Source organism: Primulina huaijiensis, chromosome 15 (assembly GCF_012295235.1).
Source record: "Primulina huaijiensis isolate GDHJ02 chromosome 15, ASM1229523v2, whole genome shotgun sequence".
NCBI lineage: Eukaryota > Viridiplantae > Streptophyta > Magnoliopsida > Lamiales > Gesneriaceae > Primulina > Primulina huaijiensis.
In genome coordinates, this window is record NC_133320.1 from 4,621,607 (window position 1) to 4,645,147 (window position 23,541).

The 23,541-nt window shown below is 36.7% G+C and overlaps 1 protein-coding gene across 2 annotated transcripts; it reads right to left on the reverse strand.

The window, feature by feature from the left end:
- Positions 1-906: 906 nt before the first annotated feature.
- Positions 907-23,331, reverse strand: LOC140959143 (callose synthase 3-like). 2 transcript variants are annotated; one of them, XM_073416930.1, is made up of 44 exons: positions 23,160-23,331; positions 22,661-22,736; positions 21,960-22,168; positions 19,217-19,317; positions 18,732-18,856; positions 18,553-18,646; positions 18,315-18,425; positions 18,095-18,211; positions 17,912-18,004; positions 16,729-16,820; positions 16,281-16,407; positions 15,397-15,534; positions 15,227-15,303; positions 15,058-15,151; positions 14,212-14,331; positions 14,003-14,120; positions 13,546-13,880; positions 13,405-13,457; positions 13,264-13,324; positions 13,013-13,094; positions 12,844-12,893; positions 12,623-12,709; positions 12,156-12,293; positions 11,942-12,036; positions 11,755-11,839; positions 10,884-11,044; positions 10,525-10,648; positions 10,345-10,442; positions 10,131-10,260; positions 9,890-10,041; positions 6,519-6,628; positions 6,322-6,447; positions 5,720-5,788; positions 5,392-5,578; positions 5,167-5,323; positions 4,594-4,713; positions 4,402-4,520; positions 4,230-4,313; positions 3,532-3,644; positions 3,222-3,451; positions 2,338-3,135; positions 2,202-2,252; positions 1,639-1,824; positions 907-1,387 (listed from the first exon to the last, which is right to left on the reverse strand). In XM_073416930.1, exons 3-44 carry the CDS (start codon positions 22,153-22,155, stop codon positions 1,139-1,141), a joined length of 5,853 nt encoding a protein of 1,950 aa, XP_073273031.1. In that variant the 5' UTR covers positions 22,156-22,168; positions 22,661-22,736; positions 23,160-23,331; the 3' UTR covers positions 907-1,138. The 2 variants fall into 2 exon arrangements, with proteins under 2 accessions (XP_073273031.1, XP_073273032.1); XM_073416931.1 differs by lacking the exon at positions 22,661-22,736 and having other exon boundaries at positions 23,160-23,323.
- Positions 23,332-23,541: the final 210 nt, after the last annotated feature.

Sequence of the window (23,541 nt, forward strand, 5' to 3'; positions counted from 1 at the left end):
GAAATCTCAACCCATTTGGAGAGGGGCCGAACAAGTTGAACCGGAGCGGATTGTGAGTCAATGCGGAGCATGCCGAGGCGGACCGGTTGGTCTACTAAAACATGATTTTATTTTTCAAGGTTTATAGATAGGTATTTTTAAATTTTATTTCGCTTACTTTGAAATAATTTTAATTATAATTGATTTTTAAAAATAAATTTTATACATTGTTAATTTCTTAAAGTAATGCTCTTTAATATTTTTAGTATTTTTTATTAAAAAATTATTAGTATTTTCCTAATTTTTTAAAAAAATAGAATGCCTAACTTGCAACCCAAGACGATTTGGGTCGAGTTGACACTTTAAAATAACAAAATTTATNATATATATAACAAAAACAGACAAAATAAAAACATGAACACAAAAACTACTACAAAACCGTCTTATTAATCAATTTTGAAAATCGGACATCTAACCCAAACCAATTCATAAAAAATATTATTTTTTATATCAAAATTATTATTATTCATTGTAGTTGATATAGACTCGTGAAACACTCTCACAAAATACCTACTTAAAAAAAGAGAGTTTAATTTTAAAAAAAAATAGAGATAAATTATTAATTTAAAATCTAACTCAAAGACGTGAACAAAATTTTGAGATAAAATGGGAAAAAAATTTGGTGTGATCTAACATATGAAAACAGTTGCTCGATATGTCCTCAAACTCATCAGATGCATATTTTTTTGTCCAGAATACATATTTTTTTTATTTTCGTGGCGTGTTGTTCATAGACATTTTAATGGGAGATATTATTAAAATGTAAAATAAGATTTTAAACTTGAAAAGTTATTATAAACCTAAGCCTACTTATGAGAAACTTAAATCAAATCAGGAAACTTAAATAATTAATTAACAAGGACGAAAGAAAACTAATAATATTTCTTTTCTTTAAAATTTTCTAAGGGGAGTGGGGTGGGGTGGGTGCCTTAGAACAATAGTTAGTTACACTATCCCAAAAATGGAGCGGTAGCCCCCCAAGTGTGCATTGCGATGACCAACTAGAAGATTAATGAATGTTGTTGTCTTCACAAGAAGTATTGTTTTTGGCAGGAAAGAATTTAAGAAGAATGATAACCTTACTCCTGCATCTGACATGCTACTCCTTGTTCCTTGAAGATCTGTCTTTCCTGTGTCCCCCGAGAATCCGAGAAATCTGAAGACCTCGACTGAATGCTTGGTTGAATAACATTCGAGTTTGGAATTCTGATACGAAGGGAAACCATGCAAGAAAGGCCACCGGTGTGAATAAAAGCAAACCCATCAAGATTTCATAGCCACGGGCGAGTGTTCTAACTGATCCCCAGAATCCAGCTCTTTGAACAACAGGTTTGCATGCTTGAGCAATCTGGCAAACATATAATAACGTTGTTAAATTTTCTGAGTAAAACTTGATTTTGAGCACCATTCTCATATTTACCCCTCACCCTAGGGGGTTATTTGGGCGGCATCTGACGAATATACACACCACAGGATTGTTTTTTATCGCAAAATGAAATGAGCCTCTAGAGCTTTTTCAATTGATAAAGTAGTATTCGATAAATCCACAACTCAAGTTGAGCAAACTTAAAAAAGATAGAGAATGGAAAAATCACTAACCAGAAGTAGGCCCCAACCAGTTGGCAGGAAGCCAAGAACGCAAACCACAATATCTTTCAGTGTCATGTGTGGGAGAGCTATCAAAATAGCAAGGATAGAGATAAATGTGATGAAGATCAGACCCTTGATAAGCCGGAAAACGAGTTGAAAATTTGCACTGAATTTCCTCCGTCCGACAGATATTGTCTGAAGAACAAAAAAATATGTTGTAAAAATTACACATAACAATGCCTACCATTTCAGTTGGTTTAAAAATCCATATCTGAACCAAAAGATTCCATTGGAAGCTGTTGAAATGCTCACGACACTTTAATGACAACTCTAATAATATGATATAAACCATTTTTCAAAAAAATATTTTCATAAAGATTAGCAAATATAAGCTTAAACAAAATATAAGAAACACACACACTACTACACTTTCTGAAACTAGGCAAAGTATAATCCACTCCTGTCGCAGCATCTATCCAGTTCAAGCGAAAGTAGATGAAACTATAATCAGCATAGGACATTTGTGAAGGTGCACCAGAAATACGAATTCTATCGAACAATATTTTTCTCACCTTCATGACAAAGAGAATTAGGAAGATCACAAGCCATGACATGCCATACACCTGGAAAATGGAGATATATTTATTCAAATTTATAAAAATCAAAGGGGGAAATTAGAGGCTGTGAAAGAATTTCATGTCACCATACCAATATGCTTTTTGTGTTCTTGGTGATATGCAAGTGATAAACTAGTCCATACTGATAAATAAAAAACCGCAAGGATAATATAATCTCAGCAACAATGCCACGTTTTCCAGAATGACGAAGATGGTCTTGTTCCTCCTCCCACCATGATTCCCAACTTTTCTCTGGAGGAACACCAATACCTCCTCTGTTACTAATCCACTTGTTCCAATCAGTCCAGTCATCGACTATCTTTTGCCATTCAAACCCCGAAGGATTGAAGAGGAAGGGAGCAAAAAGCCAAGTGCCAACCATAAACCACATAGACACAGTGATTAAGATATATGCAACAGCACCTCTGTAAGTCTGGCCAAAAATTTGATAAACAAGAAGCAGAATCATTAGCTTGAGCCCCTTGACAAAGTGTCTACGAGAGTAGAGTCGATAATTATCAGCAAATTTTGCATGGAACACCACAAATCCACGACCTGTGGGCCTATATTTTGCACCACCGTGAAGTAATGTCCTTCCATAATAATGGGTCTTCGTCCCAAGCGAAAAGGTGAAAAAAACAGGTGCCAACTGCAACTGCATCAGAATGAACTCACTTAATGCAGTTCGAAAACCATTTTCCAAGCCAATTTCCATCATCATGGGAAGAGCCATGAGAAATCCAATTTGCACAAATGACTGAGAGGCGAGAGCAACTTGAAGAGGTTTATAGTCTCGAATTGAAGGCAAGTTACTTAGTCCTTTCTCAAGTCCACTAAGAACAAGATAAAGGCGGCCATACAGAAACACGTATACGGTGAGCACCGTAATCTGCCATAAGAAACGCAAAACCATCACAAATTACCGCTAGAAAATTAAATAACTGCGCTGTTGAGCAACATTTTGATGTCCCGTACCAAAGTACTGAAGTAGAAACCAATGGTGGTGAAGTAGCAAGATAACATTCTAAAATAGTCAAAACGATGGCCCAGCCTATATAAATCCCGACTCAATGTTTGTTCTCCGTTTCCGTTTGCAATTTTTGCCTCGAACAAAGAAATCTGGTTAAGACCGACATCTCTCCCTTTCCCAACTTGTATGTACTCATGGTGTGTTACATTACCTTCACGAAGTGTAGAATTAAAACCTGCATTTTTTTTATATAAACGAGGCGTGTCAAATCACTGTCGACGCAAAAAGTTAAATTTGAAGCTGCGCTGAACATACCAGCAAAGATGTCCTCACTCAGATTAATAATCTTGGAGGCTTTGCTGACCCCACCTCTAGTAAGGTGAAATAGCCTATCAAAAACATCAGGATGACCATAGTGGAACCGAACCCTGTATAAACATGGAAAATGTCAAGTATAAAATGCTCAACAAATTAGTTCAAAGTAGAGAAGTTTGACCATGAAAAAACAAGGGGCGCAAAAGAACTTAAGAGGGAGGCAAGTTAAGAACAAATGAAACTAGAGGAACATATCGGCACTTGAGTGAAGGACAAAATTGGAAATGATGCAAAAGTTCATCAATCATAATAACCTGAATCAGCTTTAATGAGCTTCAGCGTAATGGACCAACTTTGATAGTTATAAATAATTAATGCAAACTTTAAATTGATCAGATCCTCTGGGTGCCCTAAACCAAAAGACATCATCATTTGTTTGTCTACCCAATATTCACTATTTCACTCACAAATAACACACATAACCCTCAAAATGTAGCCTCGACTAGCTAATTTAGCCTACCTTATACAATGACTTAGTCTTCAGAAATCGCACAAGGTGCTAAGAAAAATTAACCCAAAAAAATGCAGTACAGCCAGATTAACAATAAAGAATTTATTTCTTGGCCACCCACCCGGAAATGCATACATGAAAAAATGATTTACCGGCTGCAAAAGGAAGTTGGAGAGGGAAAACTTACTTCAGAGGGTTGGCCAACAATCTCTGGCCAATAGTGACAAAACTTCTCTCTTGATTTGACATAAACCAAGCAAGAGAAGAAACACTGCACAGATAATATAAGATGCTAAGTTTACAGTAAAGTAACAAGTAATTGATAAGCCAGGAAGAGCTGATGAACATTAAGTGCTCACCTTCCTGTAAAGATATGTTCCCTCAAACCAAGAATTGATGGGTATCTCACACCATCGTGCCTTTTAAGAAATTCTTGAAGCAAATTTCTCATCTTCAGAGCTTCTTCCATGTAGTTATCCTGAAATCGGATATTAGATTCAGGACTCAGAAAGAGAATAGCAGTCTTCTAAATGAGTAAAAGCATTCTATACCTGATTCATATCAATTGTTTGTAAGCCTTCTCCACGGGTAAAAATAATGGCATGATTCTGATTTTCAGGCTTTCCCTCACCCAAGATAGCTGGGCCCGGCAGCTTAATGCGATAGATTATCTGTTATATTTCAGTCAGTGGAAAGTCCATCAATTGTTTACTATAAACCATCTTCAAACAACCAACAAAATAAAGTGACTACACCAACTTTTGTATGTTTTCAAAGAATTACCCCTTTTATGTCTAGGTTCCATGGTGCTCAATGATGAGTATGAAAATTCTACATGTAAGTAATCATAAATCCAGGCATCCTCCCCGAGGGGAAAAGGAAAAAAAACGGATACCCTTTTTCATCTCAGTCACTAATTTTATAAACACAAATACTTATAATCCATATTATCAACGACAACATCCTTTTATTCCCTAATGAGAATAAAGATCTCACACCAGGAACCTAAAAAATTACATTAATGAGAAATTCTTGTGTTGATTAAACAGATAATATTTCTTAGATATTTAGCAAACTGTCTATTTCATATTTGGGAGGTGACTTCTATTTCAGTTATCTTTTACCTGATCCAGATTTTGACCTAGCTCTGAAGCATTTGACTGTGGCAAACCAGTCTTCACTAGAGTGGAATAGTACACTTTGTCATTAACCTTTTTAGGCCTGTCTTTACTGGGTGCTGCTTCAACTTCGTCGATATATGCTACTCGAAGAGAGGGATAACTGTTCGAAGAAACGCAATTTAGGTTATAGAGTTAGAAGGCAGTAACCTTTAAAGCTATTGCACTTACGTCGTCATTAGTCTCAAAATATCTTGTGCACGAGAATCACCAGATCGCTTGTGAATACCATATGACTGGCACGACACAACATATGTGAACTTCATGTCAGCCACAGCCTGACATTGCGTCCATAGAGACCTCTCTCCCTTCATTTGATCCTCATTCAACTCAATGGCCTTGTACCCGTCCATTAAATCTGTTATTATTGTTAAACATAACTTATAGTGCTAGCGTTGTTTGTATCAAACGTGAACGTATGCAGCAAAGCAATATATATCTATATATATATATGCATGCTAATTGTTCATCCAAAGACAGAGGGGAACAGAGAAAGTACCATCATCCTTAGCCATATCGAGGAATGCTTGAAGTTCCAGTGCTTTGCGGTAATACATCATTCCTCTTACTGTCACAATTAAGACAGACATCATGATATCCACGAAATCTAGATTCTATAGTTAACATAATGATAGTGACAAACAACAAAGATGTATCAGATACTGTTTCTGACATGAATAAACTAACTTAATTGACAGTTGACACTCTTAAAGCACACAATGTAAAGTTTCGACTATGCAAACTAATGACTGGAGTAAGTGAACCATGATCTACATGTATGTAAGTCGACAGATCATGCCGACCAACAAACGTAATCCAATTTTTGTTGACTGGAGCATTGATGAGTTGATAGATAAGCCACTCCAACAGTGTCAAATGTGGAATGGAAGAGATATCAATGTGTTAATTAGGCAGTGTCATTGTGAACCATTCATTAGCAAGTTGTATCTATGTCCGAGGAAATCTAGTGGCATTGAGGGTTCACCGTTCACCTTGTACTGGATGCTTTTGATCAACTCAGAACAGTTACATTTTTGACAAACAATATATGTCACGAATGTAGGAGTGGATAAAAATCAAACATTCCAATAAATCACATACCAGTTCTAGTCAGCGTCTGGCCCCTGTACGAAGCCCAAAGGCATAGTTGATCTTCTAATTCATCTGATCCTCTAAGTTCTTCTTCATTGCTACACTTAACACGCTCAAGAAAATTGTTCCATTCATCTGCATACATTAGTTACAAATTAGGTACTTTAGAACAAATATAATGTTTTTGCAAAATACGAAGTACAAACCAGGAAAAATTTTCTGTAAGTAGAAGAGAATAGAAACCCCATCTTCATTCGGTACTTCCAGCTCAGGCAGCGAGAAGAGAACCTCCTCAGTGTAATATGGTGTCAAAACACTGCATGTATGGGAATTATAATTGAAATTACAGTCACCAATAATTATGGGCATACATAATACTTTTAAATTTTGAATTGATTAGGAAGAGACAGGAAATGTGACAAACATTAACCACTTTTTTCGCAACAAAAATAGAATTGAAGTACAGAAACAAATATGGCTAGAATCACCAAAAGCTAGTTGAGTACCTTACAACTTAATCAACTCTAAAGAATGGTATATAGTTATATTTAGAAATAGAAAAAGAAATGAAAGTTTGGTTTCACAATATGATCTCATGATATATTTTAAACCACCCTGAAAGTACCCTAGCATCCAAAAAACGCTCTTGCGTAATTATTTTTGTAACACATTATGGCTGAGGTCTCTAAAAAATGTTTCTTTCCAGTGAAGGAAAATGTTTTTCTAGTGAAGAATTTGTTCATCCTGGCCCCTTGTCATTGAAAATTCATACCATGGTTGTTACCCCATATATTAGACTCTTAGCTGCATTTGCATAAAACATTTGTGGGAACACATCCCCTGTGAACATCATACAATTTTATGCCAGCACTCATACGTGGGCAAACATCTCCATATTCAAGAGTGCAAAAATAATAATGAGGAAATGCCAAATGGAAAAGGGGTATTGGTGGTGCAATCGATGAGTAACCTTTTCAAACAGGTCTTTAATGGTGCCTTGGATGGACTGTTAGTGTTACGGACCCAAATATAATGGGCGCAAGTCCACGAGCCTTAGAAGTATCTAGAAATGGAAATGGGGAGGATGTATATATGTGAGTGGGGCATTCAGTTACTAATTTGTATCATGTGACTAGCTTTGGTTAGGGAAATACTAGCATTTCTGCTAGGGTTTTGTAACAGAGTGCATCTTTAGGAAAACATTTTAATTCTAGTAGCAATATAATTTCAGTTCGTAAATTTTGTTCCTAACAATTGGTCAGATCTGCCGAATTCCATGGCTGGAGAGAGGAAGATTGGAAGCAATAGAGGAGACGTTGATGAAATGGGAGGAAAAAATGAAAACATTGCAGAAAATATGAAAGTCATCGCTGAAGATATGAGTTCCATCAATCAATCTCTCAAGTCCTTACTGGAATTGAAACCTTTATTGGAAGAGCTCATGCGAGAGGATGTCGGATCTCCAGTAAGAAACAAAGATCCAGAGCCGTGCCACCAAGCTGAATATAAAAAACAAGCTGATGAGAACAAGGATATCCAGAACCAAACTGTTGATAATGAGGCTGACAAACGCAGTGAGAAATCGGGAAAAGCCATGAGAAAGCTTGAACAACATGATTTTGAGGGAGTTGGATCCAAAGGTGAACTTGGGAAAGAGTTATGGAATAAAAGGGAAGGGAAGCCGACTTTTACAGACATCTATGGAGTTGTGCACTGAAATGACCTCCCTGGTCACGGTTGATACCGAAGAATTATTTATCAGATACAGTGGGCGTGAGGCGGTGAACCCCTATGAAGGTTTCCCTGCATTAAAATGGAAAGGAAGATTGATATGGTGTTAACACAGTGGGTTGTGGAGAAAGGAACACTCATGGGCTATATCCCTAGTAGGCCAAAACATGTTGGTTGGAGAAGGAAAAGGGGCAATGTCCCAGATCCCATTCTGAGGGCTGTGGAACTGGTACTGAGTCATGTCTTCGTAAAGGAAATTGCAGGGGAGGGGGGACCGGGCTAGACTCCTACGGGCCCTTGCACAATCATCCTATTAGCAGACATACGGGTTGGGTCTAAGTAACTAATAGAGGGTGCTTATTTGACAAGAAGACTAGTGCGATATCTTGATGACCAGCGAACCATGGAAAGGAGGGGGCCACTGATGAGCAAACGCGACAAACCCAGTCATCGGCAGAAGAAGGGCAACCACAGCAGGGTCCGGAAAAGGCGGAAAGTGGTTGGGGCAGAAGAAGTACGAGCCGGCAGAGCTGCAGGTTGCCAACTTCTGCTAGGACTACTGGGGAACTTGGTAGAGGCAGAGAACTTCATTATTTTCAAGGCTAGATCGAATTTCTTGCGAGATAAGTGGACCGTGAAGATATTTAATAGCGTAAACATCCTTTCTAAAAAAGGAACATGCGGCTTGAGGGTCATCTCCCATATTTGCTGATTTTGGGTGGTGTATTTTATGACCTTGGCATGGGCAGCTTGTAATACAAGGATTTCTACTGTTGCAAAATGCACATCACGTGGTTCGGACAATGCACCAGGAGACACAATCCGCCGACTATCCGAATGAAATTCCCGATGAACGGGCTCTAGGTGCTGCTGCGTCAGCTGTTGGGGACACAATTTTTTAGCATAGATTGGGGCATGTTGTTATGGATGCCGTTGTCGTGAAATTGAGGCAGAATGTTATGGGTCTGCATGAATTTGATAGAGTGGTTAAAAGGCATTGTAGTGGCCCAATAATGCTGTCAAAGTATGGGCACAAAGGAGGATTGCTTTTATGTTGCAATTCGAAGGGCCATTTGCTAGTACATGAGCATGACATGTGCATAAGTAAATATGGTAGTGGCGAAGTTAGGTAGGGTTTTGTATGGCGTGTAATAGCGACTTTGGATGTAGCTGGAGTTGGAGGATATACTGTGTACCAGTACCGGATCCGGAGATATGCTATAGACAACCGTCAAAAGGAGGAAGATGCCATCACTGACAGAGGTATAAATGTCATCGCCTGCATGGAGAAAGAGGATAAAGATATTGGAGGGGACTGCAAACAGCAGCTACAAATTATTGAAGCCTCGAGAACAAGTCGTGAATCCTTTATGCACAAGGCTCCGCAGAAGCAAGAAGCTATACTAGACCAAATATGTGATCACACATCGAGCAAAACAGTTCGGGGTGATGCTCTACTTGTGGCCAAATAACTTCCTAACTCCAGCCTTGTCCTCAAGGCTGATTTTCAAGAGGGCGTTATTGTTACAGACCCAAATATAATAATATAATGAGCCCAAGTCCAAGAGCCTTAGAATAATCTAGAAATGGGGATGATATATAATGAGAGTGGGGAGAGTAGATAATGCATTCAGTTATTAATTTGTATCATGTGACTAGCTTGGGTTTGGGAAATACTAGCATTTCTTCTAAGGTTTTGTAACAATCATGTATCTCTGGGAAAACATTTTCATTCTAGTTTCAATATAATTTCAGTTCGTAAATTTTGTTCCTAACAGTTAGAGCCATGAACAAAATTACACAAACTATCAGAAAAGCAGAATTTTTTTTTGAAAAAAAAACTCACGAGAAAGATAACATATTGCGGACTTTAGGAGCTGCAGGCATGTCCATAAACAAGGAATTAGAGAAGAAGGAAATTCGCCTTCTAGCTTCTAAGTTTGATGGCACATCCATTGCAGATTCTTTCACCGTCAACAACAAATACAATCTCTTGACCTGTTCCAAAGAAAAAGTAAAATGGTGCGTGTAGAGGAGACTGAAAAGTCAAAGTTGAGCAGCAGAAACATTACTAGTTTTCAATTTACCTTCTCTTTCCAAGCTTCTGTTTCAGGAATTGGAAATTTGATGGCCCCAGCTTGTGCAAATAGCTGATATTGTTGCTCAAGAGGGACCATTCCTTCATGTCCTGATGTACCGTGGATTGAATCTAACAAGCTATATATGAAAGTAAAATAAAATAAAAGAATACTATCCAGGAGTCAAAGCTGAATTATAGTTTTGGTACTGAAAGACACGTACTTGGATATATCCTCCAACATTATATCTCGTGTAACTACTTCCAGCATATCCTGGAAAAGGATGACAACTTTCTCCCTCTCCCTCTTATCATTGTCTAACTGCAAAAAAAGGTGACTTTAGCATAATTTTCATATCACCATATTAACAGCAACAGAATGAGATGCTAAGACGAATTTTTACCAAGTATTTTACAAGCTTAACGAAGAGATCATAAAGATTTGGAAGAGCATTCAGATTGTATTCGGTTAACAGATCATCACCCGCTATATGTTTGTCAACTTCAGAAAAAATGTGATCAATAACCCTGAAAAATTCATTGGATGTCAAAAAGCGTTAGTAAATTCATATCAAAGAACATCGCTACAACCTACTTTTATAGAACTTCTGTCATATTAAGAATCCCTAAATTACAGAATATAAAATTTATTTAAATTAAAATCTAAATAAGATGAGATCCTATCTTAACTACTGGACAAATATCTAAGATTTACTATTCAACATTTATACTGGGATTTCAAAAGCAATAAATAAATACTTACTCTGTTTCTCGATCACCGCGAACTAAATATTTAATGATGTTCCTAAATGAAGCATAGCACTCTCCAACAGCAGAATCCATGAAATCATCGGATTTAATCCTCTTTTTAAGCTCACTATCCTTGCCATTACTGTCCTTAGCCATGTCTACTGCAATTGGAATCTGTTTGATTAAACAAAATCAGCAAGAAAAGAAATTCAATACGATTTCATAAATTCTGGTATCAACTGTCATCCTCTATACGAGAAATGCTCAATCAAAAATAGGATTTATCCCCACAAAAACTACAGAATTAAGTACCAAGGTGTGACCATAGTTTCAATTTTGTCTACACTTTACATATCATTTAAATACATTTGTGAGGATTAGGGGTGCAGACAGATCTAGATAGCTCAATATATTTCCAAGCTCTCTCAAATACTATTCGATTCACATTCAAAATTTATCAAATTCAAAATGAGCTCGAACATGTTTGAATTAAATCAAACCAAACTAATCAATCCTGATTCAAAATTATGTAGAGATGATCTCAATCACAACATAGTTCAAGCTAAGACCTGAGCTTCAAACAGGCTGAAAAATAGAGCTTGAGCACAAATATGAACATATGGTCAATATTCAACTCAATTCAAATTGTTTGTATCCTTAATATAGAGTCCCCCTTTACTACAAAGTTTATAATTGCTTCCTTAAAAATGATCTAGACACTAGGAAAAAAATAGTTGCATCCCTACCTTGTTCATGTCATGCTAAATTTGAAAATGTATAACTATGAACGAGGGGATCTCTTGGGAATAATATGAAAAAGACCAACAATAGTTTGTAAAAAATAACATAAAGATCTCATAAAAAAGAAAAGGAAAAGAGGGAACCTTGCTTGCAAGCAAAAATGGTGGCCACTGCATGACTTCCAAATCACGATCAGCCCAATATGGAACAAGCAACAAATCCATTTCCCTAAGAACAAAAATTAATTTAAACTGCTGTCCGCATTTCTCCATTTTTGTTCCAAAATTAGACAGGAAAAAGCAATCAACGATAGATTCAGACAGTGATCACCTATTGCTTATAAGATCCTCTTCTCTGAAACTTGTGATTATTTTGTTCCACAACTGAGCAAACCTTGCAGCTCCTTTCTCCTTGCTAGATGGGATCTGAGACAAAGTATAGAGAAAAACAAATTCAATTTCAACTTGATCCATGCATTTTATTGTTTCCATTCCAAAGATATCATGTAGTCAGTACTAATGTCAAGAAACACCCGCATATTTACCACTTCAAACTTGCAGGAGAAGGTGGCCTTCAGCCCTTTCCTCTTTACTGTCTCATCTTTCTCCTTAGGTATTAAACAGGCATTAAAAGCACCAGGTAATGACCGAAATCGAGATCTAAGCATTCCTAAGGTCCGAATCTGAAAACAAATGGAGAGAGAATTGATCGATCCAAGGAAAAAGTCAGTCATCTGGCAGCATAATACGATTCATGTTAAACATTAATTCCTCTGTAGCGTTTATATCCTCCAAATTTTATCGACTTAAAGCCCTCACAGAAAAACCCTAAGCCAAAAGATATTTGGAAATGCTTTTTTGCATGGCAAACCAAAAACAACAAACAGCTGAAAATCTTCTTGCCAATAATAATATTGGCAAGTATTGATTCTATCAACACTAACAAACGACAAAAGGACACTACCACTTTTAGATAATATCGTCAAAATGATAGTAAGAAAAATCCAGTTACCTCTCCAAGGCGACGAAATGCACCATATACACCTCCAAAAAGAGTAGAGTATATTGCATACCATATCTGGGTATCCATGAAATAAACCTGGAAGGGAAGAAGCTACTAAAATGTTGCTTTCTTAAGGAAAAAGAACCACTATGCAGGCAGGGCCTCAACTCAAAAATTAAATATTATTAACAAGGAAAAACCATAAACTGAAAATAATGGATCATTCGTACAAGCATAACAGGGGCCCAGAGCGCAACGACAACACCGATGTTACTCCTAGCTGCACATTACAAGCACGTAAAAAGTCAATAAATCTAATGCCATGTCTGTACCAATATTTCATACATAAAGACTTCCAGTGAGAGATGAGCGTAACTCCAGCTCAGTCATGCTGACTACCTTGAGGGAAAAACTCATGCCATTGATAACCTGATACATGCACGCTCATAATGGTTTTTGTTGGACCCACCAGAGGCTTTATCTGCAACAAGTTTCAGGAAATTAAAACCATGATGAAGAAGGATGAAAGAAAGTAGGAACTGGATAAATAAAACTCAGTTTGTCAGAAATTCTGGACTGACTATTGCTCAAAACATATGTTGATACCCAAATTCAACAACATATATTGGTATAATGGATAACACATGCACCTCTATATAATAACTGAAAGCCAACTTGGTAATGATAAGAAGAACCCAGAATAACGTGTACCTGAAAAATCAAATTTAACGTACGTAAAACTAATATGAGATAATTTTTCAAAACCATAGAATCTGTATCTAAAGTTTTACTTGAAGAGAGAAAAAGTGCTTTCATGCATTCCCCTTCCAACATAGAGCCGAGGCTGCGAAATATTTAAAACGAAACAAAAACATTAAGACCTCAAATAATTGATCAAAGAGCTTCTGTATATAGATAATTAAGTCACCTACCTGTGACCACCACATCATGAGCATGACAATTTTGTAATTGGAACTCTCCAGGAATCGACGGATGAAGGGAAAAAGAAATAGAATGGCAGCGACCATATTCGGTGATAAATAAATAACGACAGCCAATATAAACAAAGAAGGAGAACTTGAGCTATTGCCAAACCAACTTTTGATTGTTTGTGCAAATCCAGGAGGATTATCCCATGTATAAGAATAAGTAACAGAGAATATAACAACCCATGCTGCAGCAGACACAACCTTTAAGATATATCGCAATTTGACATGGAAGGACATGCTGCGTCTGGCTTTCCAATTCAGAATTACATCAAGGATCGCTACATAAGTAAATGAATGGATACCATAAGAAACAGGAAGACAATTAGTTTCAAATAATCTCAATTTGAGTATGCATGCACTAGTGGGTTATCACACTAAAGCTAAAGAAACTCTATCATACCTTGTCCAAGCTTCAAAATTGCAGCAGTAATAAATATACTCAAAACTTTCTTGAAAACACTAGCATCAAAAATTGAACTTGGTTGTCCGGAGCCGTTCCAAGCAAGAATTATCATGGCCTTGACAAATGAACATTTCCAACTTAAAAGTTAAAGAGTGTGATAATTGAATGAGTGAGAGAGCTTAGTCATAAAACTATGAAAATCATACCTGTAGGCACAATATGAAGAAACTCCACATTCTATCAAAACTTCTAAAGACATGCCAGTATGATCGGATCTCAACAAAATTAACTTTTCCAACCCATCGATCTCCAGTAGGCCTACTATCCTGTGTTTCACAAAAATCACATTGTCATAAACATAGAGAGGGTGCTTCACAAGATCCTTGCAGATGGTATACAAATATACAAATGAGCGGTTTCTCATGTGGAGATGGTGATAGTGGCAGATATTACAGATATCAATAGATCTGAAAATTGGATGAGAAACTCAATTAGGCTGTATTATGAAAAGCCAGAAGGAAATGAAAGTTTCTGGCCCACATCTCTTTCATCTATACACTCGATACCTAGTGATCACAAAACTAAACAAGAACTGCTCCAGTCCACCCAAGAGAAACAAGCCACATACATGATCAATCAGTATTATTGCTTGAAACTAATAGAAGCTTGTGCAAAGTATGTCAAAGAATAAATGCAATTGGCCCATCTCACATGAGGTGAATCATCAGTGAGAAAATTTTAACATGGTAATAGGAGTCATGGTTATAGGTTCAAAACTTCAAATCATCAGTGAGAAAATTTTAACAGTATATGTTGTTCAGTTCCCTCTCCATTTGAGTAGAAGAAACTCCTTTACAGCGATAAAAGGGAAAAAATACTTAAATCCCACCCTGAACAAGTATAGAGAAGCCATCTCCCAAGCTGAATTGAAGAAATATAGATAAAAAACAGCTCTTCGTCCACATGTCCAACTAGAACCCTCAAGCTTATGCTTTTAAACATTTTCAAGCTAAAAAGTTAAAAGCAAGATCATTCTTCAATGAAATGTATACCAAAGTTTTCTCATTCAGGAGCTGATCCACAGGCTTACAAAAAAAATCAGCATCTGCACGCATGGGCCAACCCAAGCGGAAACAATCTACAGACCTGGAATATATAAAAAAATAAGTTATAATACGCAACTGATAAATAGAATTTATGAAATAATAATTGTTGTATTACCAAAAGTACTCATTCAAGTCATCATAGTTTCTCCATTGAGAATGTTTTGATTTTCCTTTTATGCTTCGTGCAGCTTCCTGAGAATTAAATAATTAAATAAAAATGCAAATAATAAGTATCATATTGTCTCACACAACAAACCGAAGAAAAACAACTAAAGCACGTAATACCAGCGCAATCACTTCATAAATAGGTGTAACAACTTTTTTTAGGAAAGCCTCTTCTTCTCCACCATATGCTGGCTTCACATTTTCACCTGTCATGGGACTAACATTTCCAGCTAGCATTCCATAAAGTTCAAAAGCCATCTGCCCAAAGTATGCAAACCGAACAAATTATTAACATATAGCTAGGAAATTCATCGCTAATGTGTTGCCAAATTGAAAGGCGAGCATGGTATAAAAAACAACTGATTGATTATCAGAGAGCGCTGACTGCGAGATAACATCTCATAATGAAATTGCCATATGTGCTGACAAAGGAACATAAAGTTTTAGTTGGAACAAGTAATAAAAATAAAAAACACATAAATACACAACAATAATATATATATATAAGAGAAAAGCTTAGAAAGATATAGATACATACATGTGGAGGACGAGAATCGATCTTCTTTACTTAACTTTTATTTTAAGGATCAAACTAACATTCACATTTAAGAAAATGAAATTATTAACAATCTTTCTCTCAATTCATTTCTCTCTTTACCAGAACCAGTAACGCAGAGACTGTGATTAATTTCCTTCTTCGGTTCACATCATTCCTAACCTAAGAATCAGAGTGACATTCAAACGCATACAGCACAGCTAAAACTAGGAAATTTTTAACCATCTTTCTGTTTACGCATATCAGGCTTTTTAGGCTATATGTCAATCGAGGCCATCATCTCAGTGTTAATTCTCATTAGTTGTGAAATAAAATAGATATGTGAAAGTTTACATGCTGATAGATGTAGCAGAGGCACTCGGGCATGAACCGTGAATGTCAATCGAGGCCATCATCTCAGTGTTAATTCTCAATAGATATGAAATAAAATAAATATGTGCAAGTTTACATGATGATAGATGTAGCAGAGGCACTCTGGCATGAATCTTAAATTGGCAGCTTCTCCCCATATAAGAAGATACAGTCCCATGTACAATAATTTACGCTGTTGTACTTCCTGTTGTATAGTTGGTAACCTACAATTACATACGATTAGCAACTATCAGAAACCATACTAAGTAGAATATATACATTTCATTCAAGTCGGTATTTTGTAATAGACCAGAAAAAGTGATCGTGTCATGGGCAAGAGAGAAAGTTTTCCCTTCAAGATCATGATATTAAGGTCATTCTCATTTCAAATAACATGCTGATGAACTGATGATTTATAATTAAAAAATTCGAACATAAATAGCTTAACATCAAGTATATGGATAGCAATAATATTGTATCTCCTTGGTCCTACCAGTCCAACTTTTGATATGAAACAGAAAAATAAAGACACCCTATACACGTACCAAAGGCTACTTTTCCGATCCAAATACTTGCACCACTTCTTGTAGTTCTTGAAAAGCTTCTTCATTACTTCATTCAAAGCACGTTCATCCAACTAAATTGCATATTTACATGTCAGATATTGTTCGTCACAAGAAAATAAGAGAAAAGAGATCAATTACAATAAATCAGTGTAGTTTTTTTTTTTTTGATAGGAAACTATAATTTATTATAATGATAATAAAATTGTACAATAAGCGGATAAGCAATCCGCAAGTTACAAGGGAAATAAAATCAACACTACAACGCCATAATCACGACCATACATATTTCCAATCCCTAACTAAATCAGTGTAGTTAAGATGAATACATTAAGCTATATAGATGGATCAGAAAGAACAAAAGAACTTCGACTTTTGTAACATAAATGACATTCAGATTCTTCAATTGCAATGGAACTATATCAATAATTTTTCCAGCAGGCAAGGTTGTAAATGGCGGGAGGCGGTGCCCAGGCGGTTGAATTTTTTTTATAGATAATCATGCAATATAATCAATTTTATATAAAATGTGCAATTAAATAATGTTTAAACACAAAATATAATAACATCTAGATAATGTGCAAACCAAAAAACGGGCGGCGGCAGGCGGATTGTGTGTGGTGGTTGAGAGTGAAAATCAAAAATAAAATAAAGAAAGCGATGTGTGCTAGGGTTTTAATATTTAAAATTAGTTGACTTTGACTAGGTTTTTAAAATTGTTGACTACAACTTAAAAATCTTGACTGCCTGCCTTGCCCGCCTGCTCGCCGCCTCGACCCGCTTCCCCAACGCCGTATAGCTTGGGCCGCCTAAAACAACTGCCTCATGCATAGGCGGTGCGGTCGAGGGCCGCCTACCGCCTAGGCACCGCCTAGACGGCCGCCTCGACCGCCATTTAGAACACTGCCAGCAGGTAAAAATTGATGTATGCGTCTTGAAAAACACCACAAATTATATCGGTAAATGTGAGTCAGACCCAGTAAAAATTGTCCTCACTGCGAACTGTGGTTAAAGAGTAAACAAATCATGCATTTAAAAACATTGAGGACAAGAGGTGGGTGGAGAGCTTTCAACTTGTGAATATTTGCATGCGTCCAAGGGCGACATATTCAAAAATTCTGCAAAAAAAGTACACAGTTGGAGAAAAAAATTGCAAGATACAAACCTTAGGCTGTTGATCTGGCTTTGGAAACTGTCGTATGTGTACATTTGCGAGTAGTAAAATCAAATGCTCCCTTTGGTTTGCCACATTATCTTTCTGAATATTGTTCGACAGTCAACAATATTATTTCAACATTTTTAACGTAGTGCAATACGAAATGTGACAGAAAAAGCTAAGCTATTTCACCTGAAATCCGAACATTGCTTGAAGCCAGTCAAGGATATCTTCGTCCTTTTTCTTCTTGTAATCCTTAGGCCAAGGAAGACCTCTGGCATTCCGGAGAGCATGCACAGCAGCTTGAATCTGCAAATCAGTATATCTCACACGACACTTTAAAATCAAAGCATCACTAGCAAATGTATAAATAACAGAAACCAGAAAAAACAACTTGGAATTAAATGTAGACCTCGGGGTATTTCATAATTGCCTGATTTGCACTATCGGGATCAAGAGGCAGAATATTATAAGGGACATATATTTCTGTCTTCTCTGCAACTTTATCATGAGTTTCCAATACCTATGGGAATTATATAACATTAAACAAGAGGAAAACATTGGTTCCATGGCTCATGTTTGTCCAAGAATTTAAAGTAAGGGGGAACATGCATATAGCATATTAGAACATAGCCATTAAAGATATTTACCTCACGATCGACTTCCACCGACTGCGTCTGATTGACAGCTTTCAAAACCTCAAAGAGAACATTAGCTGTCTGGTATGCTTTTGTCAGCTGTGCACTGAGCATTATCGAAAGACACAATGCTAATATCTCACTACTGAACCTTCAAATTAGGAATACGATGGACTTTAATAAAACCTCACCGATCAGCTTTGTCAGCAGCATTTTGCAAAGCCTGAATATACTTTTTGTAGTAGTGCTGATAAAAGCTCTGCATTTCACGTGCATCACTTTTTTTCACCCTTCCCATTAAGGTTGGATCATTTTCCTGAAAGCACGAAACAAAAACATATTATATAACTAGGAACTTCACAGACAAGATACATTTTCTCACTAAACTCGTACTTCCAGGCATTTCAATATTGTTGCATGCTCTAGTCATAATTGTGGATTTCCAGTAGATGCAATTAAAAAATGTGGGAAGATTATGAGGACGTGACCACTTTCCGGCGTTATGTAAACCAAAACTAACACAATAAAATGCGTAGTCTGAAAATGTGTGGACATACTTGATGATTGATTATATGTTTTGAGAGAACATATAGCGCATTCAGGGTAACTAAATGGAAGAAATATTGATGCCTGGATTATGTGACTATCCCATTTCGAAATATTTTCTCATACTAACCCGTTCCAACTGCTGCAAAAGAGCTGTTTTAAATTGGCGAACGCCGCGCCCACTTGAGGTGGGATCCAACCTATGTGCTTTCTCGAATGCATAAAATCTACCTGCATAACAAAACAGAAATGCAACAATCCTCCAACAGAGAACAACTGAGCTTTAATGCTTTAAACATAAATGAAAATTGACACCTTTAAACATTTTTTTATAAGAAACTATATTATATTCATTAATTACAAATAGCGGACAAATGACATGCATAGAAAGAAATCAAACTGTCAAAAACCCTGCACAACTCAACAACATATATGACTCAATTTCTCATTAAGTTTGAAATCGATAAGTTCTTAAACTCTACATGCTTCCCCTCAACAATCTTCGATCGTCTGTTCTAAGCTGTCAAAAATCCGCCTATTCCGCTCCAACCATACTGACCAACAAATACAATGAGCTATTACTATCCAAAATATTATTACCCTTCTACCAAGATCACCTCCAAGATCTGCCACAAATAGCTAGAGCGAAGATATTGGAGGTAACCAAACCAAGCCCATCTCTTCCAAAGCTCTTAACCAAAGACAACTCGTGAAGGAACAACGAACAAGTAGATGATTCAGAGACTCTAACTCATTCTGGCACAACACACACCAATTCGGACACAGAGCACTTGAAGGCCATTTCTTTGCATCATCCATTGATTGGAAAAAAGACTCATAGAAATATTTGACTCAGAAAACACATCAACGAATCTGACCCTCTCTAAAGATCCTAACAAAGAGCTCAATTTATCCGCTTCCTCATCCCTCAGATCCCTCCGCAGATGCAAGTCCCGAGATAAAGAAAAAGAGAAAGAAAAGTCCTCCAGGACAAAATGAGAAATGGGTTTAGCATGAGCCGACGATAGCCGAAATAAAATAAGATGTAGATCCTAAAAGAAGAATCCCTCACCCCCTCTACCCATTGCCCTCACAAATTGAAATTGGCGAAAAACCGGATAAATTCTCTAAATAAACTTCCATTAACTTCTAAATGTACCATATCTTGCAAAACCTATGTCTCAACCATAATCTTGTAACCCGTATTTGCTCACAATAACCTTCTTCCACAACGGTTCCTCCTCAACACAACTACTCCACCACCATTTTCCCAGAAGGGCCCTATTCCTCAGACAAATGTTCCCAATACCCAAACCCCCTCTTTCTTTCAGTTTATAGACTTGATCCCATGCAACCATATGACAACGCACATCTCCATCAACTATATCGCATAAAAAATCCCTCACATTCCTCTCTGTAACCTCCGCCACACCTCTTGGTACCATAAAAAGATACATGAAGTACATTGGTAGAGCATTCAACACTGCTGAAATCCATGGTTTACAAATCAATGTAAAGAATCTAAAGATTATCGAGGAATATAACACTAAAGAGCTAGGATAAGTGTGTGAAATAAGTGTGCTAGAAACACCTTTTACAAGAGCATCAATCAAGCTGCAGCTTAGACGAGCTTCTTCAAACCATAGGTTACTAAGTATTTCCGAGCGCTATAACAAAGAGTGTGTTATTTCTGCAGATAGTCATCCTTTGACAGAGAAGTCGACAAATATAACCACTCATTCAAGGCATTTTAGAAAGGTTCTAACTTCTGGGATGAAAGTGTAAATCAAGTGTTTATCACTAAGCAATGTATATATATATATTTTTTTTTTTTGTGTGTGTGTGTCAAGTTCACAAAGGTCAAATTTGGTCACTTCCCCGTACATCACAAACTTAAAAAATAGAGTACTAAATGTCGAAATAATTAGGATTTGATAGAGATTTGATAGGCTCTATTTTGAACTAGGATCATATATTATTGGTATGATATGATAGGATATTTCCCATATATTATTGGGATGATAGGATAGAATCTTATATTATTAGTATTATAGGATATTTCCCAGATTTAGTAGGATTTGATGTCTCTTTGTTGACCTATATAAAGTGTATTAATCCCTGTCTTTAGAAAATAAGAAATAAGAGAATTATTTCTCCTTATATTGTTTGTCATATTGTTCTATATGGTATCAAAGCTTCTAGGTTAGAATCGGCCATGAATTTCAAAGCAGCCATGGTCGACGCTACTTCTAGTAGTGAAGGCGCCGGTTCAAGCGGTGACGGTGGAACTCAATCACATGTCACACCCCCAGATTTTTCTCTTCAAATAACGATCCACAAATTGGATGGGAAAAATTATCTGGAGTGGGCACCACAATCAGTCCGACTTGTGATTGATGGACAAAGAAAGGCAGGATTCGTATATTATTGGTATGATAGGGTAAAGTTCACTAGAAGGAAAAACCAACAACTTATTCTCAAATTGCAAGCAGTTTTCCCCTTCGCCAAATAAAATGCCCATATCAAAAGGAGTGCCAGCTAGAGGATCTGAACGACCAGAACTTTGAATTCAATGAATAAAACTATGCAAACAAAATTATAAAATTATTTGTTTCTTTCTTTCCATACAGCCTCCGATGAGTATCTTTTCATGTTCATTGAACTATAAGTGTGAGAAACCTGATTTCATAAATTAAAAAAAAAAAAAAACTTCACTTCTATTTTCAAAAATAAGTGACTTGTAACATAACTCTTCCACATACGCATCGAAACACATGCATGTGAGTGTAAATTTCTGTGTCTGTGAGTAATGAATATTTCTCTCATTATTATCATTATCAAAAGGTGAAGACAAATAAAATTTCATGGCTTACATAGGTAGGCAACTCGAGGGTTGCTCTGCTCAACTTCATTCGCAACACGAAGAATGGGGGCAATTTCCACAAGAGATGAAGGCACTACTTCGCTGTCGAAGATAGACTCTCCCAGGTTCCCTACTGTCTGTGTACGCGTTATCCGCCTCTGCAGCTGCGGATTTTGCTGGGAGTTTCCTCCACGGGATGACATCATGCTCGAGATCCTCCTTCACCCGTTAATGTAAAAAGATACCGTAAGAAAGAATATTAATATCGCACAAGTCCAATGCTATTGCATGTCCACATGAATCACAATACAATGTGAATGCTTTCAAACCCCTCCATATACATTCAGGAACCATTCATATTACCAAAAACAGCCTTTGAACAGGCAACAGTAAGATTAAAGTCCGCCACCCACCAATCATACAAAAATAATAAAATTAAAGAAATCCAGAATAAGTCAAGTGTCCAGTACGGCGTGAAAGTACAAAGAAAGTAAACAACTAAGCCAAAAAAATTAATAAACCTTCTCTCTTGCTTTTCTTGCATAGTCAGTAATGGAACTCATATTGATCAATAATAGAGCATGCCTATTTAACCTTTTTCAACAACCAAATATAAATGGCTGGCTCTGAAAATAGCCTTGGATTCATTAAGCTTTAACGGGATAGAAACACTGCAACATTTAGTAAAACGATACATCGAGATGTTCACACCTTTATTTTCTTCAAGAAAAGACACTTCTGTTGCTTTCTCAATTGCCAAGCTCATAAAAACAACATAGCACCCACCCTTCAACAATAAAGAAATTCAGATGAATTACAAAGTAACGGCACTGTTTCAAACAGCATGTTAAGCTTAACTAAAAAATGAAAAATCATTAAGCACCAAAACTCCATTCAGGAAGAGAAATCAAGATACGCAACAATGGCAGCGAGAAAAATCACAATCTCGCAGAAAAACTACAGATAAACAACATTTTTTAAAAAAAACAAAAAAGAAAAAAGGCAGATACGCCAGGAAAACAGACAAAGGCATATGGAAAGACGTTCACAAATCATGATAAATAAAGATACGAGATACACATCAACAACGGAAGCAAAAACTCACATTTTCTATAAATAAATATATATATAAAAAAAAAGAACTCATATTTCCACCATAAAGTGCAAAGAAAACACAAAAAGGAAGCAAATGAACCACGAAAAAACACACCAATTCTCTTTCTCCACGATTTCTTGGTTGCGTGCTAGACAGAACTCGATTTTTCAAGGGTTTTTCAGATCAAAAACCCAGAATGCACCAGCCCTAAGAGAGAGAAAAAGGATACCGAGTGAGTGGGTTTGGGGAGAGTGCTGATGCTTTAAGCTACTTAGCAACAAAGGAAGAGAAAGAGGAGATTGGAGAATCTCATTACTGTGTGGAGGCAACGGAAAAAAAATTTTAATTTGTTGGGTGTAATCACCCCTGGCTTGTGCAGATATTACCATATGCCACTTCGATGTTAAGGAAAAATATTGTGTGAAAAGATTGCAATATGTGAAAAAAGGAAATTATACTTATCTGAGATAGACGTGTGTTCACTTTTTTTCTCCCG

Excerpts from the sequence above, each read along its gene's own strand:
- LOC140959143 (XM_073416930.1), bottom strand. The coding sequence starts at position 22,155 with ATGATGTCATCCCGTGGAGGAAACTCCCAGCAAAATCCGCAGCTGCAG. Across the intron at positions 12,710-12,843 it reads TCTGGGCCCCTGTTATGCTT|GTTTATTTCATGGATACCCA; the intron begins GTACGAATGATC and ends CTTCCCTTCCAG. Across the intron at positions 4,521-4,593 it reads AAACAATTGATATGAATCAG|GATAACTACATGGAAGAAGC; the intron begins GTATAGAATGCT and ends ATCCGATTTCAG.